The sequence below is a fragment of the Microtus ochrogaster genome, chromosome 1 (genome assembly GCF_000317375.1).
Source record: "Microtus ochrogaster isolate Prairie Vole_2 chromosome 1, MicOch1.0, whole genome shotgun sequence".
Taxonomy (NCBI): Eukaryota; Metazoa; Chordata; class Mammalia; order Rodentia; family Cricetidae; genus Microtus; species Microtus ochrogaster.
Genome location: NC_022009.1, coordinates 48,838,970 through 48,853,514, shown reverse-complemented (window position 1 = coordinate 48,853,514; position 14,545 = coordinate 48,838,970). Strand labels below are relative to the sequence as shown.

The 14,545-nt window shown below is 55.1% G+C and overlaps 2 protein-coding genes across 2 annotated transcripts; both read right to left on the bottom strand.

Annotated features, from left to right (window-relative positions):
• Positions 1-2,067: 2,067 nt before the first annotated feature.
• Tedc1 (tubulin epsilon and delta complex 1) lies at positions 2,068-8,907 on the bottom strand. The gene is made up of 8 exons (XM_005343638.2): positions 8,754-8,907; positions 8,574-8,652; positions 7,964-8,166; positions 7,586-7,741; positions 6,904-7,002; positions 5,501-5,587; positions 4,960-5,139; positions 2,068-3,695 (listed from the first exon to the last, which is right to left on the bottom strand). The coding sequence occupies exons 1-8, from the start codon at positions 8,886-8,888 to the stop codon at positions 3,366-3,368; spliced, it is 1,269 nt and encodes a 422-aa protein (XP_005343695.1). The 5' UTR covers positions 8,889-8,907; the 3' UTR covers positions 2,068-3,365.
• Positions 8,908-11,681: 2,774 nt separating this feature from the next.
• On the bottom strand, positions 11,682-13,565 carry Crip1 (cysteine rich protein 1). Its single transcript, XM_005343637.2, has 5 exons — positions 13,428-13,565; positions 12,198-12,292; positions 12,051-12,108; positions 11,903-11,949; positions 11,682-11,788 (listed from the first exon to the last, which is right to left on the bottom strand). The coding sequence occupies exons 1-4, from the start codon at positions 13,465-13,467 to the stop codon at positions 11,909-11,911; spliced, it is 234 nt and encodes a 77-aa protein (XP_005343694.1). The 5' UTR covers positions 13,468-13,565; the 3' UTR covers positions 11,682-11,788; positions 11,903-11,908.
• Positions 13,566-14,545: the final 980 nt, after the last annotated feature.

The window sequence follows — 14,545 nt, the reverse complement described above, 5'->3', positions numbered from 1 at the left end:
CAAAGCTATATATAGATAGCATCATCATGGGACGGTGCTGTCTGGATTGATATTTCTTTATAAAGCAAGGCTGATAAACCCAGAAAACAGATGTGACATGCAGGTTATGAGTCTAAAGTCAGTGTTCAATAGGACCTTGGCAGAGACCTTTCCAGCACCCGCACCTCCCCTTGTTCTAGCATGAATTATGTGAATGAGATTATTGTGTAAGTCTTTTCTGGTCAATTTATGTCTGGGTTTGTCTTCTGGTACCAGGTACATCATCAATCTTGCCTTATTATTTTATGGCCTTGTTAAATGTCACACCAAAACACAAGTTTTTTTGTTTTCGTTTCTCTTTTTTGGCTGAGACAGGCTTTCTCCGTGTAACATCCCCGACTACTCAGGAACTTGTCTGTAGAGCAGCATGGCCTAAAACTCAGGAACCTGCCTGCCTCTGCCTCCCCAGCACTGGGACTAATGGCGTGCTCCGCAGCTCATCTAGCGTCAAGGCCAAGCTCAGGCTTGCATCATTCTTGGCTCTCACAGCATCGTGGGTGTTTGTTTCCTGTAGTTAAACAGCTGGCTACTGCCAGGTCTTCTGTGCACGTAGCACTGATTCTCTGGGAGAGGCCCAGAAATGGTCCCTCCGATCCAACGAGAGCAGCGTCCCAGCACCCACTTCCGGCCGGCCCTTAGCAAAAGCCTCCTCCCCATTCAACTGGTTGCCATGATGGCTTCCTCAATTCCTGTCTTACATTCAGCTGCCTTTTTTTTTTTTTAAGATTTATTTTCTATGTACATTGAGGTTTAGTCTACATGTCTGTCTGTGTGAGAATGTTGGATCCCCTGGACCTGGAGATACAGCTGTAAGCTGCCATGTGTATGCTGGGAATTGAACCCGGGTCCTTTGGAAGAGCAGCCAGTGCTCTTAACCACTGAGTCATCTCTCCAGCCTCCAGCTGTCTTGATATCCTGTTGCTCATCTCTATACCAAACATTTACAAATGTAGTTGACACTCCCAACCGCCCCAACCAAGATGGAGATGGAGTCCTGTTTCACACAAGATAAAGTGTTTCACCACTGATCTGCATCCTATTATGTGGTCTTTAACAAACAGTTCTTAGCTTTGATAAGAGCTGAAACCACCAAAGTTCCCCTCACAGTCAGCATATTTTGGTGTCAGGAAACCACCCCTGGTATTCCCCATGGCCTCAAGCAGGGAGTGCTTGTTTTTGCATATTAGGTTCCCTTGGGTGGGAACCCAAGAAACAGACAGCATGTCCTCACTGGTCTCAGAACAGGGCCCCACTGTCCACCTGCTGGCCAGAGCTTTAGCCCTTGTGCCAGGCATTAGATTCTCCTGACCTTGATCAAGTTGAGGTGTTAGAGACAATAAGATCGCTCTTCCCAAAGTCAGGGGGCCCATAAGGCCTCATCTGTCAGGCTGCAGGTGGACCCTGGAGTGCCATGTGTCATCAATGGTGCAAGCTCACCCTAGGACCTCAGGGCCCACCAAGACGGTTGTATTTGGTTTTATTCTTACTTGGCTGTGTGGGAGCGCAGGACAAAGAACAGTGAGACCACAAATGTGCATTATTTTGAGCCCTTATGTGTGGAAAAGTTGATACTGAGGTCCTTGCCAAGTGACAAGTCCTGACTACCTGACCAAGGATGGGGCCCATGGTTGAGCTTTCAACACGCTCTTTTGTTTGTTTTTCGAGGCAGGGTTTCTCAGTGTAAATCCTAGCTGCCCTGGAAGACCAGGCTGGGCTTGAACTCACAGAGATCCACCTGCCTCTGCCTCTGAGTTCTGGGATTAAAGGTGTGCACCACCACCGCTTGGCCAACATGCTTTCTTTCACATGGCCCACAGACCCGAGACCCAGGGAAGACAAAGCAGACACAATGTGGGATTCTACCTGGAACTGATTAACTCCACAGAGCAAATGGAGAAGTGACAGCTAGTAGCACTGGATCTGCATTTTGGGTTTTTATTGGTTTTCTTTTTTTTCGAGACAGGGCTTCTCTGTGTAGTTAGTCCTGGCTGCCCTGGAATTCACTCTGTAGACCACGCTGGCCTCAAACTCACTGAGATCCGCCTGTCTTTGCCTCCCAAGTGCTGGGATTAAAGGTGTGCAGCACAACTGTCCAGCTGCATTTAGATTTTTTAAGGTCAAGTTCCAAAGGGCCACTGGAAGTCTAGAGCAGGGCAGTTTTCAGAGGCAGGGAGCATAACTGGACTTGTTTATAGCTCATATCACCGTCACAAGGAGCCAAGTTCCCATGTGTCCTGGACCAGAGCTGGAACCCACCGGTGGAAGCAGCAAGAAGAGCTAAGCCAGTGTTAGCAGGGGCTGCAGGCCAGGAGGGACAGCAGAGGCTCAGCAACAGGCAGGAGGTTCCAGAGACTCCAGGAGCTACGTCATGAAAGTTAGGAAGGACCTGTTAGACACTGGTTCTCCAGAAACATGCTAGGAACAGTCACTGGAACAAACAGCATGGTGCCCTACCTCAGGGCCAGAGGCCACCTGTATCAGAACCGTCACCCTAGGCATGAGCTGTCACTCTTACCATACGACACTAGGCAAGCAGGAAAACCCCATGAGAGAATGTTCTAGCAGAGGGTCCAGGGTGCCCAGAGTTGGATAGTGGCCTCAGGCCTGAGTTAGCAGGAGGCTAGAGGTTGCCTAGTGGGACCTACCACCTGCCCAGTGTCTGGTCAGTGTTTGGAGCTACGGATAGGAAGGAAGGCAGGGTTAGAAACCACGGGACCCGCTTGGGCCCACCGGCTAGAAGCCTGGGCTAGGAGAGAGCCATCCCACCAGGCTGTGGGCACGTCCTGGACACAGGCTGCTTTGTGAGACCTGAGCTTGCCCAGTGCCCAGCAGCCTCCAGAACAAAGGCCTTCTGTCTGCACTGCAGCTTCCCTCCTCTTCTCTCCCCGGCAGAGCCCCAGGGCTCCCGTCCAGCTCCCCACACACAGCAGGCACATCCACGGCCCAGCACAGGAGGAGGCTCTGCTGCAGGAGGTGTACAGCTAGGGTCGGAGAAACCAGAGCTGCTCCACTCGGGGGAGACCCGGTGCTTCCTGCACTGTGCAGCACGTGTGATTCCAGCCCGGGGCCAGCCATGCCCCATGCAGAGCCCAGTATCAGAAGAGGAAGAAATTAAAGGGCAGTGGCAGAGGGCAACAACCTGGTGTCCCCAGAGACAGCTCTACCATGTATATATAGGTCCCCTACAAACTGCTCTGGAGGACCAGCCCATGGTGACTCCAAAACTGTAGGCAACAGGGCCTGGACCCCTGCTCCAATGCCAGCCCCAGTCTGCTCCTCTGAGACCCTACAAAGACCTCTACACAGGTGGGCACACCTTGGGGCCTTCAGTGTCCAGGAACCATAATCCAAATCAAGCCAGGCAGAGCACCAGCCAGCCTGGCCAGCTCCTGCTGACACTGGCTCTGTAGCTGGTGCAGCACCTTTTTCAGACCGGCCTCCTGGGTGCTCAGGGTCCTGATCATCTCAGCTGCCTGTAGGCCTTGAGGTCCTGGTGACTGATCCTTACTTCTCACCAGCCGATGGGGTCTCTGGGGCTGGGTAGGGTCACTGGATGGCTCCCAGGATACCTGCAGGGCAATCAACTCCTGTTTGACAGCCTCCTGCAAGGCCCTCCTTGTGGTGCTCCACTCTGGCCCCTGACCTAGGCCTCCAACCTGCATGAGAGAAGACACACAGGCTCCTGAGCCAAGGGCAGCTCTGTTCCCAGGAAAACGGGTCCAGGTGCACCCAAAAACCCTGCAGCTCCAGAGCTGCAAGGCAAGGCATTAGTCCATGCATCATCCCACCATACAAAGCCAGGCCACCCATGACCCGTACAAAAGGCCTGGCTAGCCCAAAAATCTTTTACCCTCAGAAAGCACCTGAAGCCCACGCCAGCAGCAGCTGGGACACAGGAACCCAAAACTCAGAGAATCAAGATCCTTAACCTCCAGGGCTCCTCACTCAGGACAGCTGGCTGTAGGACCGCTGGGCAGTTTCTAGCCTACCATGTCCCTCAAGGGTCTTCAGAACACAAGGAAGACTCCTGGGGACACCCGCTACTCCAGGATTTGGGCAGCATCCCCCACCACCCTGTTTCACCCTCTCCTTCCTACTGCTATCTAGGAGGGGAATACCTGAGTGGGACTGACCCAGGGGGCATAGGGTACTACCTCTAATCCCTCAGGGCAATCCCTAGCCAAAGAGCCTGTGGGCAGCAGGTCTAAGTGAAGGTCACACCGATGAGGCCACTAACCCACTCCAAAGACCCCAGAGAGTCACCTTGAGTCCTGGGTGCTCTGCTGAGTGGGCTCTGCCCTCACAGTTCTAAATATATATAAAATTCAGGATAAAATCTACTACGACTCCTGGGGTATTAGCTGCTGTGAGGAAGAGACCTCTGGCCCAACCACAGGCTCATGGTCTGCGGCATGCCAGCCTCACTAGGATGGAGAGTTGGAGGAAAAACAGTGGTTGCTCCCGATCTTCAAGGAGACTATGAAAGAGCTTAAGGGGAGCCTGCCTGCAGCTGACATTAAAAGGAGAACTGATGGATGCAGCAGTGAGCGGCATATGCTACCAGGAACTGCTGGGGAGGGGCAGAGTGGCCGACCAACCAGCAATGTGCATGGAATGGGAGCACCAGGGCAGGCAATTCTGCACAGGCTGCCTACCTCTCTGTGGGAGTCCCCGGAGAAAATCTCAAGGTGACAGTGAAGGATAGTGGGGTTTCTTCCCTGCAACCCCTGCTTTTGGAATTTGCTGTCCAAGTATATCACCATCAAATTTAATCCAAATAAGTAGGGTAACTGATCCAGAGACTTTGTCGAATGGTTAACCAAGACCTCCCACTAAAAGAGCCAGTCCAGACAGAAAAAAGGAGGCAGAGTCAGAGCGTAGGTTGGGAAGAGTGGGCAAAGTAGCTGCCTAGGAGCTCACCTGGGCTTCCCATGCCGCCCTCCGGGGCTCAGCCACTTCCCGTAGCTCCTTCTGCAGGGCCTGCAACTCTTGTTTTACCAATTCCAGCTCACCAAGCCCACGTTCAGAAATCATGGGCAGAACTGTGGGCTGTGAGGTCACAGCAGGAGTCTCCGACAAGCAGGCATCCAGAACTGTATCCTGCAGAGACCCCAGTGAGACGGTCAGGGACAAACACAGGTTTCAAGTGGGGACAGAGGATGCAGAGGTTGATGGGGCAGAGCATTCCCAGATCGCACTGCAGACAGGGCAGCTTCTGACTCCCTGGCTACTTCTCTGGCATTCAGGGAAACACAAAAACCAGACCTCTGGGAGAACCAGAGGCAAGGACCAGCAATATGAGGCTTCCACGGAGTACAGCCGCTATCCTGAGCAGAAGCATCCCTTAGAGCCCTCGTCTCCATCTTCAAGGAGGGATGATCTTCCAAACTCTACTATCAATGAGCCTGGGACTCCTGGCCAGCGCCAGGAAGGGTTGGGACAGCAGGGAAGACGTCCTCACCATCCACTGCCAGAAGACCAGCTCACACTGCCGCCACTCCAGAGCTGCCCCCAGGCGTATGTTCTCACTCTCCAGCGCCTGCAGAAGCTAGAGAAGAAGACACAGACTGCTGGGACAGACTGCTCCCTGACCATCTCCCGAGCCAAGCTCTAGTCCAGGGGCCTTTGACCAGAGTGCTCTGCCCAACATTCCACCGACTAGAGGCTATCCCAAAGGCTGCATAGATGGGAAGACCTAAGACCGGGGAGCCTGCTGGGCCATGTATCTTTGGGAACAAACCCCAAGGTAAGGAAGAGTTGATAGGTGATGGGGATTTGTGCATAGGGCAGGGGCATGGGACAGAGTTGAGGCATGCATAAGAGGGAAGGGCAGGGTCAGGTCAGAAGATAACCACGGCCCACCCTCAGCAGAGCAAAGCCTGCTAGTCCTGCACTAACAGCTGTGCCTCAGAGACAGTTCAATCTTGGGCTCGAGAAGAGGCAAAGAAGGGAGCTGGACCTGGAAGAAGAGGTCACCCAGCCCAAGTTCCAGCTCGGCTGCAATACATGCCCAATGGCAACAGGCAGCCAACCACTCAGGAGGTCTACAGTCCAGCCCCTAAGTGGTGACTAATGTTGGACCTCTCCCGTGAACCTCAGAGATAAGCTGACCAAAAGAAGCCAGTAATGATGGACAGGGCCCTAGAAAGACAGGCAGGAAGGTGGGGGAGGGAGGGCAAGTGGAAAGAACTGGATATCCTGGGAGAAGCTGGGGATGGGGCCAGCACTGACACTCTTCCCAGCCTCAGACAGAAGGCACTGTCTGCCCGAGGCCACGTTATCACTGGGTCTCATTCATGGCCTGCTATCCTCCAGGTCTGTGCTAAGATTTAGGTCCATCAAGACCATCAGGAGAGGCCCACTGCCTAGGGCAGCCATGGTTGGGAAGAATCAAATGGCCCCTGGACTGAGGCCTACAAATCAGCGCTTATGCACAGATCTACCCCAGTAGACTTCCCCAGAGACCCTGAGAGTCTAGGCTCTGAAGAGCAACTCTCCCCAATCACTCGGCCTTTAAACACCTCCAGATACAGTCAGGCAGAGGTAGCCGCCCATTTCAGACCGAGATCAGTGTTCCTCCAAGCCAGCCGTCCCCTCCTGGACACCACATCCCTCCAACCCGGACCTTGCCTGGCCAAATAACAGGAGTACACAACACCTAGTCTTCCTTCCTGGACAGGTGTGCAATCAACGGGACAGGGAGAATCCTAAGGGACACACCGATCACCCACCATAGCAAATGACAGTGACTTTGGCAAATACCCAGAGACACAGACATCAAAACCTAACACCAACCCAGGTATTCCCCAGTAGACCACACCCTATCAAGGGCAGCAGCCACTCCAGCACCCTACCAACTCTCACCTGCTGACTGCTCTCTGGGTCTCTGAGCATCTCTGTTTCAGCAACAGAAAGATGGTCAAGGTTCCGCTGGCTGTGACATCCACGGGTGTACAGGTGGATCTGCAACAAGCAATGTACCCAGGCTGGGGAGCCACTCCCCAACAAGAGCTCCCCTAACTGGATACAGACACCTTCGAGACCACTCATGCCGGGCGGTGGTGGCGCACGCCTTTAATCCCAGCACTCAGGAGGCAGAGGCAGGCGGATCTCTGTGAGTTCGAGACCAGCCTGGTCTACAGAGCTAGTTCCAGGACAGGCTCCAAAACCACAGAGAAACCCTGTCTCGAAAAACCAAAAAAAAAAAAAAAAAAAAAAAAAAAAAAAGAAAAAAAAAGAAAGAAGAGACCACTCATAGCCAGAAGGACAGAGCTGGGCTCAGGGCAGCTCCGTAATGCTGGGGGTGCAGGCCAGAGGAGGGGCACTAGACAGTTTCACTGAGGGCTTCCACACCTTGCTCACCAGGACAGAGGTAAGGCAGGGTCCTGCTCTACTTATAAAGGGGAGACCTAACCTATAGGCCAGAGCTGGGGGAAGTCCAGCAGTCCAGTGAGCCAACAGTGATGACAGAGCTGGACCACAGGGAAAGGCAGCCTGGGGCACAGGGCAAATGGGCCCAGTGTGAGGAGCCATAGGGCTGGACTACCTTGCTGAGCAGGGTACACTGTTCCTGCTGACTGGAGATCAGGCGTCGCCACTTAAACCGCAGCTTTCCCATCAGCCATTCCACTAGTCGGAGATCCACCGGACTCTCTGTTTCCACACGGGGTGCAAGAGGACCAGGGATGGCCAGGGCCTCACACTAGAGAGGGAACAAGAGTCAGCCCTGCTATACACACCCCATCTTGTGCTAAAGGAAGGACCAGAAGGAGGAGGTGCGCTACGAGCATAGAATCAGTCCGCTCTAGTCTCAGCTGGGAAGCCGGATGAGGACCGCACCAAGGGTACCATATGACTTGGGACCACAGAGAAATCCAGGGTTTCTGGCCAAAGTTCGGCTCAAACACCCTCACTACATACTCACCTCACACTGGGGCAGCTGGTCACCCAACTGCACACGGGTCTGGGCAAGCAGCTGCTCAAGGAAGGGTCCTCGTGCCAGAAGCCAAGACAGGGCCAGCAGCAGTTCCCGGCTTCTCTGAGAACTGCCCTCAGGAAACTGTACCAGTGCAGACCTGGGGTAGCCCTGGGAGTCCAGTGCTGACTTCACCACACGGGCTTGAGCCTCTGGAGTAGGAAATCACCAGCTTAGGGGGTGCCAACCTGGAGGTGTCACCTGGGTCCTTCTGGGAAACTGGGAGCCAGCTGATTGGACAAAGGAGGCCCAGGGGGAAGGATTTCTGTGAATGGCTGGCTCAGGGTCTAGTCAGTCTCAGAGCCACTGCTAGTCAGGTGAGCGAGGGAAAAGGTAGTAGAAAGCGAGGCTTAAGGAAGTGGGCGGGGCAGTGCTGGCAGAAAGAGGGAAGGGACAGGTGTCTGCAGAAAGGGGGCGTTGAAGTTGAATACAGAAGGGTAGACAAAAGAGGAGCTTTAAAGGTGCGGGACTTACCGAGCTGAACTGAACGAGGTCGACCGAGTTGGGGGAGTGGAAATAAGGGCCCTGGGGCGTGGCTTTCTGAGAGGGCAGGGCTTACCTGGAGCGAGGTCGGTCAAGGTATCTTTAGCAGCGAGCGGTGAGAGCACGCGTAAGAGAAGCTGCCAGAGCACTGGAGCCTGCAGCGAAGGAGTTTGTAGACAGCGGGTGTCAAGTCTCACCAACGTCGGCCCAGGACAACGCCTTCCCCGACCCCGGCCGCCTACCCTGATAGCCTCACCGCCTCTGGACGGTCAAACTTCGCGCGGCGGAAGATTTCAGGGCTGGGCCCAGCGGGCAGGGACCGACTCAACGCAGCGATAGCTTCAGGAAGGGCCCTGGCCGCCCCTTCCACCCTGTGCCTCCGCCGCCCCATGCAGCCAGCACTAGGCAGCCTCGGATCGCCCGCCCGGGCAAGCCGGACCCAGCGACCAATCAGGGCTCGGGCTGGGACCCGCCCTCTGCGCCCAGGCCCAATGAGCGGTGACCGGCGTTTGAATGCCTACCAGTCTGTCCCGTAGGCAGGCACTTCCGGGGTCTGGGCGGGGCCGCGGGTTTGCCAGCTCCGCGGACTTTGGAACGCACCAATCAGCACCTCTAGTTCCCAGGCGGCTCCCGCTCAGGTAGCGCGCGGCCGGAGGGCGCGCATGCGCGCGAGTGTCTCCTGGAGGCGCGGGGAAAGAAGTACGGCTCCACCCAAACACGGAGGGAGTGTCTCTACGGAGCCGTCCAGAAGCTTGTCGCCAGGGGGCGCCAGGGACCCGCGAGGAGAAGCCGAGCCCGGCAAACCGGGTGGGGAGTTCCGGGGGCCACGTCGCCAGGAGTCTCTTGAGAAAGCCGTCCTCCCTCTCCTGTACAATCCCAGACCTCCTTGTCCCCATTTTCATCCTTCCTCCAGCCACTAGAAGACTAGTTTTTGAGGAAAATTCTCCACTTTAGAAAAGGGTGCGGCCATCTCCTTTAGTGTTGAACTTAAGTTTCCGCGCACTACAGTGTCAATCCTGGTAAGCCGTGAGAACCCTGCGAGGAAACATGTAGAAGTACACAGCAGCTACATGACAACGGCAGAATGAACCCAGACTCAACCTGATGAGCGGGTTAAGACGCCGCACCACAAGCAGGCAGCAATTATGCTCAGCAATGGGCATGAGGCTGGTACGTGGCCACAGCCTTTACCAGAACACTCTCTGTGGGAAGCCGGGGACGAAAGACCACTTCAAATGTTCCAGTGCGTGCGGAGGAGGGCAGGACAAAGACCAGACGCTGCCTACGGGGATCCGGGGATCTGCAGGCGACGGAAGACCGGGCGAATTGTGGGGGCGGGGCCTGTACGCTTGAGCGGGCACAAGCTAAGCTTTGTGTGCTCGCTGTCACCAGAAATAGCTGGGACTGTGCACAGTACTGTGTGCGCTCTCCATCTCAATAAAGCCGGTAAAGAGGGAGAGGGTGAGATGTGTAAGAGGAAACTGAGGTGAGAGGGAAGGGCAACGGACCCTAGACACCTGCCACCTTAACCGCAGCTACAGAATGGCCACGCCCTCCGGAAGTGCGGGACTGTCGGCCCACCTCGATCTTAACCTCCCGTGTGCTCCTGCTCCGCATTTTACCCCTCCCCGCCCCGCATATGACTTCTTGCTGCAGACTTTCCTCTGCTCATCTGGTGCCTTGGGTGTCCTTCTTCCTGGGCCCTTGCCAAGCAGCTAGGGCTGCTGGTGCCAGATAGTCAAGCCCAGCTAGACCCTGCTTGCTCCTACCGCCCTGGGTCTAGGACCCTGCTTCTGCACAGGCTTGTGCGTACCGTCACACTTCACAGGGCCCTGAAACCTTAAGCTCAAAGATCTTGGCTACTGTGCCAAGGAACTCCTGATACACCCCTAAGGAGCCCTTTGTCTCTCGAGGCCTCTTTGCAATACTATGCTCTTGCCCCACCTGACCTGCTCGTTCCTACAAGCCTCAGGTTGCTGGGAATTCACTCCAAGTCTGCCCGCGTTGGGAGACATAGAACTGGGTGCAGGGGGCTGGGGTTATGAGGAAGGCAGGGTCCTCGAAGGTGGGAGAAAACAAGGGGACTGGGGTTATGAGGAAGGCAGGGTCCTCGAAGGTGGGAGAAAACAGGGGAAACGGAGCTTCTGCCCTTCACCCATGCCTTTTCCAGGTCCTCTGCAGATGTTGGACACCCAAGACCTAGAGGTCTGTCCCAACGCCCAAACCCCTCCCAGCTGGAAGCTCTTAAGATTTCAGGTTTAGCCGGGGCCATGGTGGCACACGCCTTTAATCCAAGGACTCAGGAGGCAGAGGCAGGCAGTCGGATCTCAAGACCAACCTGGTCTACAGAGGGAGTTCCAGGACTGGCTCCACAGCTACTGAGAAACCCTGTCTCAAGAAAACAACTCAGGTTGACCTATTCTGCTCATACTGTTATAACGTAAAGCACTATGACGTCTACCCGTTGGGATTCCAGAATCACCCAGTAAAACACACACACACACACACACACACACACACACACACACGGCCACTTACAGGACTCACCAACAGCCTATCAGGCTCATTCTTTGTGGCCTTGTTAAGTCCAAAAGAGTCTTGAAAGGCCAGTGGCATGGGGGAAGGGGAAGCTGAGAGTTGCCGGGCTCCACATAAGTTTCCAGAAAACCCTTCCTACTGCCACAGAGCCGGCCCTCAAATCCCGTTAGAGCACCGTTAGAGCACCGAGTCACCAGGAGCATTCCTGGGCAGGGGGAAGCGCAGATGTGGATGTGGTATCTGTTGAACAGCTGCAGAACATCCACAAGGGTGCACTTCTGGGGACAGGGTAGGGTTACAGGAAGTGGAAATGGAATAGGCAAGAAGTCCGCACAACTCCCACGAAAGAATCTCAGAAAGGGAACCATATCAGCTCCCACTGATTCACCCTCTGAACTGTGGCCAGCCCCACCCACTCCCAGGCTGCATGTTCCTGCTGACCCTGTTGGCCAGGGCCTCACCCCAGGCCAGAACTATTAAGGAACTTTGTGGATTCTGAAGTCCTGCCCCAAAGTGGCACTCCCCCAGAGGGTAGTGGGCAGCAATGTCTACAACAGCAGGAAAAATCAGTGTCCCGCATTAGGCCTGGGGCTGAGGCTCCCCACAGCTTCCCTCCAGCACACACTGGTAGACAAACACACGGGTCTTCCAAAAGATCAGGTTTATTAAGGGCATGTAGGGCTACTGAGAGCCCCCGCTGTCCAAGGTTAAGGCCTGGCATGTGCCTGGGCGGGTAGGGAGGGTTTCCACAACCTGTAAGGAGAGACAGAGACAAACATGAGTGCATGTCCAAGTTTCGTTACTCCACCAGGGCTGACCTCATCCTGTAGACAGGCGGACTGGGTGGGATTGGAGATGGGGCTGTACCTGGATCTACTTGAAAGTGTGGCTCTCGGCTCCACCTCTCCCAAAGCCTGAAAACAAAACAAAAAAAACAGAAAAATGAGATCAATAGGTTGGGGAAGGGGGTCAGTTGAGGTGAGAGGCCTGTTAAGGAAGAGGCCCAGCAACATACCTTTGGGCCCAAACATGGCTGAGTAGCAGGGATGGTTGCAGTAGGGCTTGCCTTCATGCTGTAAGGAGAAGAACATGAGGGGATGCCTTCACCCCAGCTCCCACGGCCCCCCTTCGTTCCTCCCTCTGCCCCCTAGCAGTCCCTTACCTCGGCATGGCTCCCAGAGGTCAGTGTCTTTCCACATTTCTCACACTTCAGGCAGGGGCGATGCCAGTCCTTGCCTAGTGATGTCACTCGCTCAGCTGCAAGAGCACAAACCCACTGAGACCCTGGGGTCCCTGCATATCCCTTTGGCTGCACAACACATACACGCTTCATTCCCTCAGTGTGGTAGGTACCCCACCCTGGGTCCTCAGACTGCCCTGAGCTCCATAGAGGGGCACCTCCTATAGCACAAGCCAGAAGGGTCTTCCTACGGGAGGGATATTTTCTTTTCCTCTCTCTCTCTGTCTCTCTCTCTGTCCGGTATTTTGAGACAGGGTTTCTCTGTGTAACAGCCCTGGCTGTCCTGGAACTTGCTTTGTAGACCAGGCTAGTCGTGAATTCAGAGCTCTTCCTGCCTCTGCCACCCAAGTGCTGGGACCAAAGGTGTGGGCCGCACCACCTCAGTTCATTGGTGGGACATTTTCAAGCACTACCACAGGGATGTGACCCCCTGAGGGCTTGTAGGGTTGGAGCGAAAGCCCTACAGACTTGAAGGACAAGGCGGGATGGATTTGGGGAGCAGGTCTAGAGAGTCTAAGGCTAGGTCGCGAATGGGTTAAGTCCTCTGACCTCTGCGCTGGTGGCTGGATAAATGAACCTGGGCGCGCCCTTCTCTACAACAGGGACAAGGGGACTTGACTTAAACACCCTCTTGTGGGAGCCCTGGGGCGCGCGAAGAGCAAGAAAACCAGCACCCCAAAGATTGCACTCCCGGACGTGGTTTTCCGTGTCTGTTTCTACTTAGGGTTGGGAGGGGCCGCCCCTGTCCCGCGTTCCTTCCTTTCCCGCGGGGACCCCGCCCAGGACACGCAGAGAGAAGACGGGAGAGACAGACCAGCGGGATCCAGAGGCGAGGATCACAGAGAAGGGGAGACCCAAAAGCATGGGAGTCATGGAGATCTGGAGACCCAGAGGCAAGGAGGCTAGAAAACCGACCCAAAAGCATAAGACAAGTGGGCATAGATATCGATTCCGTTTGATACCAAGTTGTCCCACCCTCACGCCGCAGGCAGTTCAAGGGTTCGATCCAAGGCGATTCCCCGAACTCTGGGCAGCACTGCCGCCCACATGCACAACCCCAGAACTATCCGCCTCCAGGCTACGCTTCCGCGTACAGCCTGCAGTGCGCCCGCGGGCATGTAGAGAAAGGCTGGGACACCCAAGCACGCTCACCGAAATACACCTCCTTGTCGCACTTGGGACACTTCGGCATGGTGGAGCTGAGTCCTACACAAGTGGCTGCAACTAGAAGGAAGTAGGTAGTAAGCTCTGGACTGGGTGGCGTCCGCCTGGTCCGCGCTTTTCAGGGACCCCAAGGCCCTGCCCTTTAAGGCCCCGCCCCCGCCCAGTCCCGCCCCCTGAGTCCGGGACTTGGACCCCTGGGATCTCTGATCCTAATCAACTGGCCAAGAATGGTCATCTGGTCCATGCTCGCCTCTGGCAAGACAAACTGGCCAAGTGCCATGCAGGGGAGCCGAGTCTTCTGGGGACCCTCTGAGGAGCCAGGCAGCTCCCGCGGGCCCAGGCCCCGCCCCATGCCTGGGGCAGGGCGAGTGTGCAGTGCTGAGCAAGGAACCTTAGGTCCTTCCCTCAAATGATGAAGCGCCCTATCAGGACCACCTTGAGCCTTGCACCAGTGAGAGCTTGCAGGAGCCCCGGTGGGCACAGGAAACTTCTGAAGTTCAGATAAAGCCTGGTGAAGTGCGATTGTCCTTTCCTACAAGGACTGGTGAGACCAATCTGGTCTCTAGGGTGAGACCCTGTTTTAAAACACACAGACAAAAATAAATAAAAGTAAAATAAAATGCAAACAGATGCAAATTATCATTCAAGGGTTCTGCACCTATTTTGAACCTGCCGTCTCCCAGAAAGAAAGTTGAGGGCATTGAGAGTGTCTCGGCCTTGTAGCCCAGCCCCTCCCAGACTTTCCCAGATCTAACCCATGCAGACACCAGGAGGTCCACCTGGTTATAGGCAAATAAATAGCCTGACCTTTGCCAGGCGACTGGACTGCGGCCACAATTTCACCAGGGGAATTCAGAAGAGGAGACTCCCATCCAGGAAAGCCCTTCCTGCCACAGGGACAACAGAATCTAAACTTGAGGACCCACCAACTTGAGGTTGGAGACTAGAGGTCAGGTCAAGACGAGGAATGCAGGCCAGGCCACACCCAGGTCGCTTCCCTGATCCCTGGAGGTACAATCAAAGAAGAACGGTCAATCCTTATCTCAGGGAGAAGCTGCTGTGCTCAGCAGTCCGAGTCCACTGCCCAGCTAAGTAGGCTGTTGAGC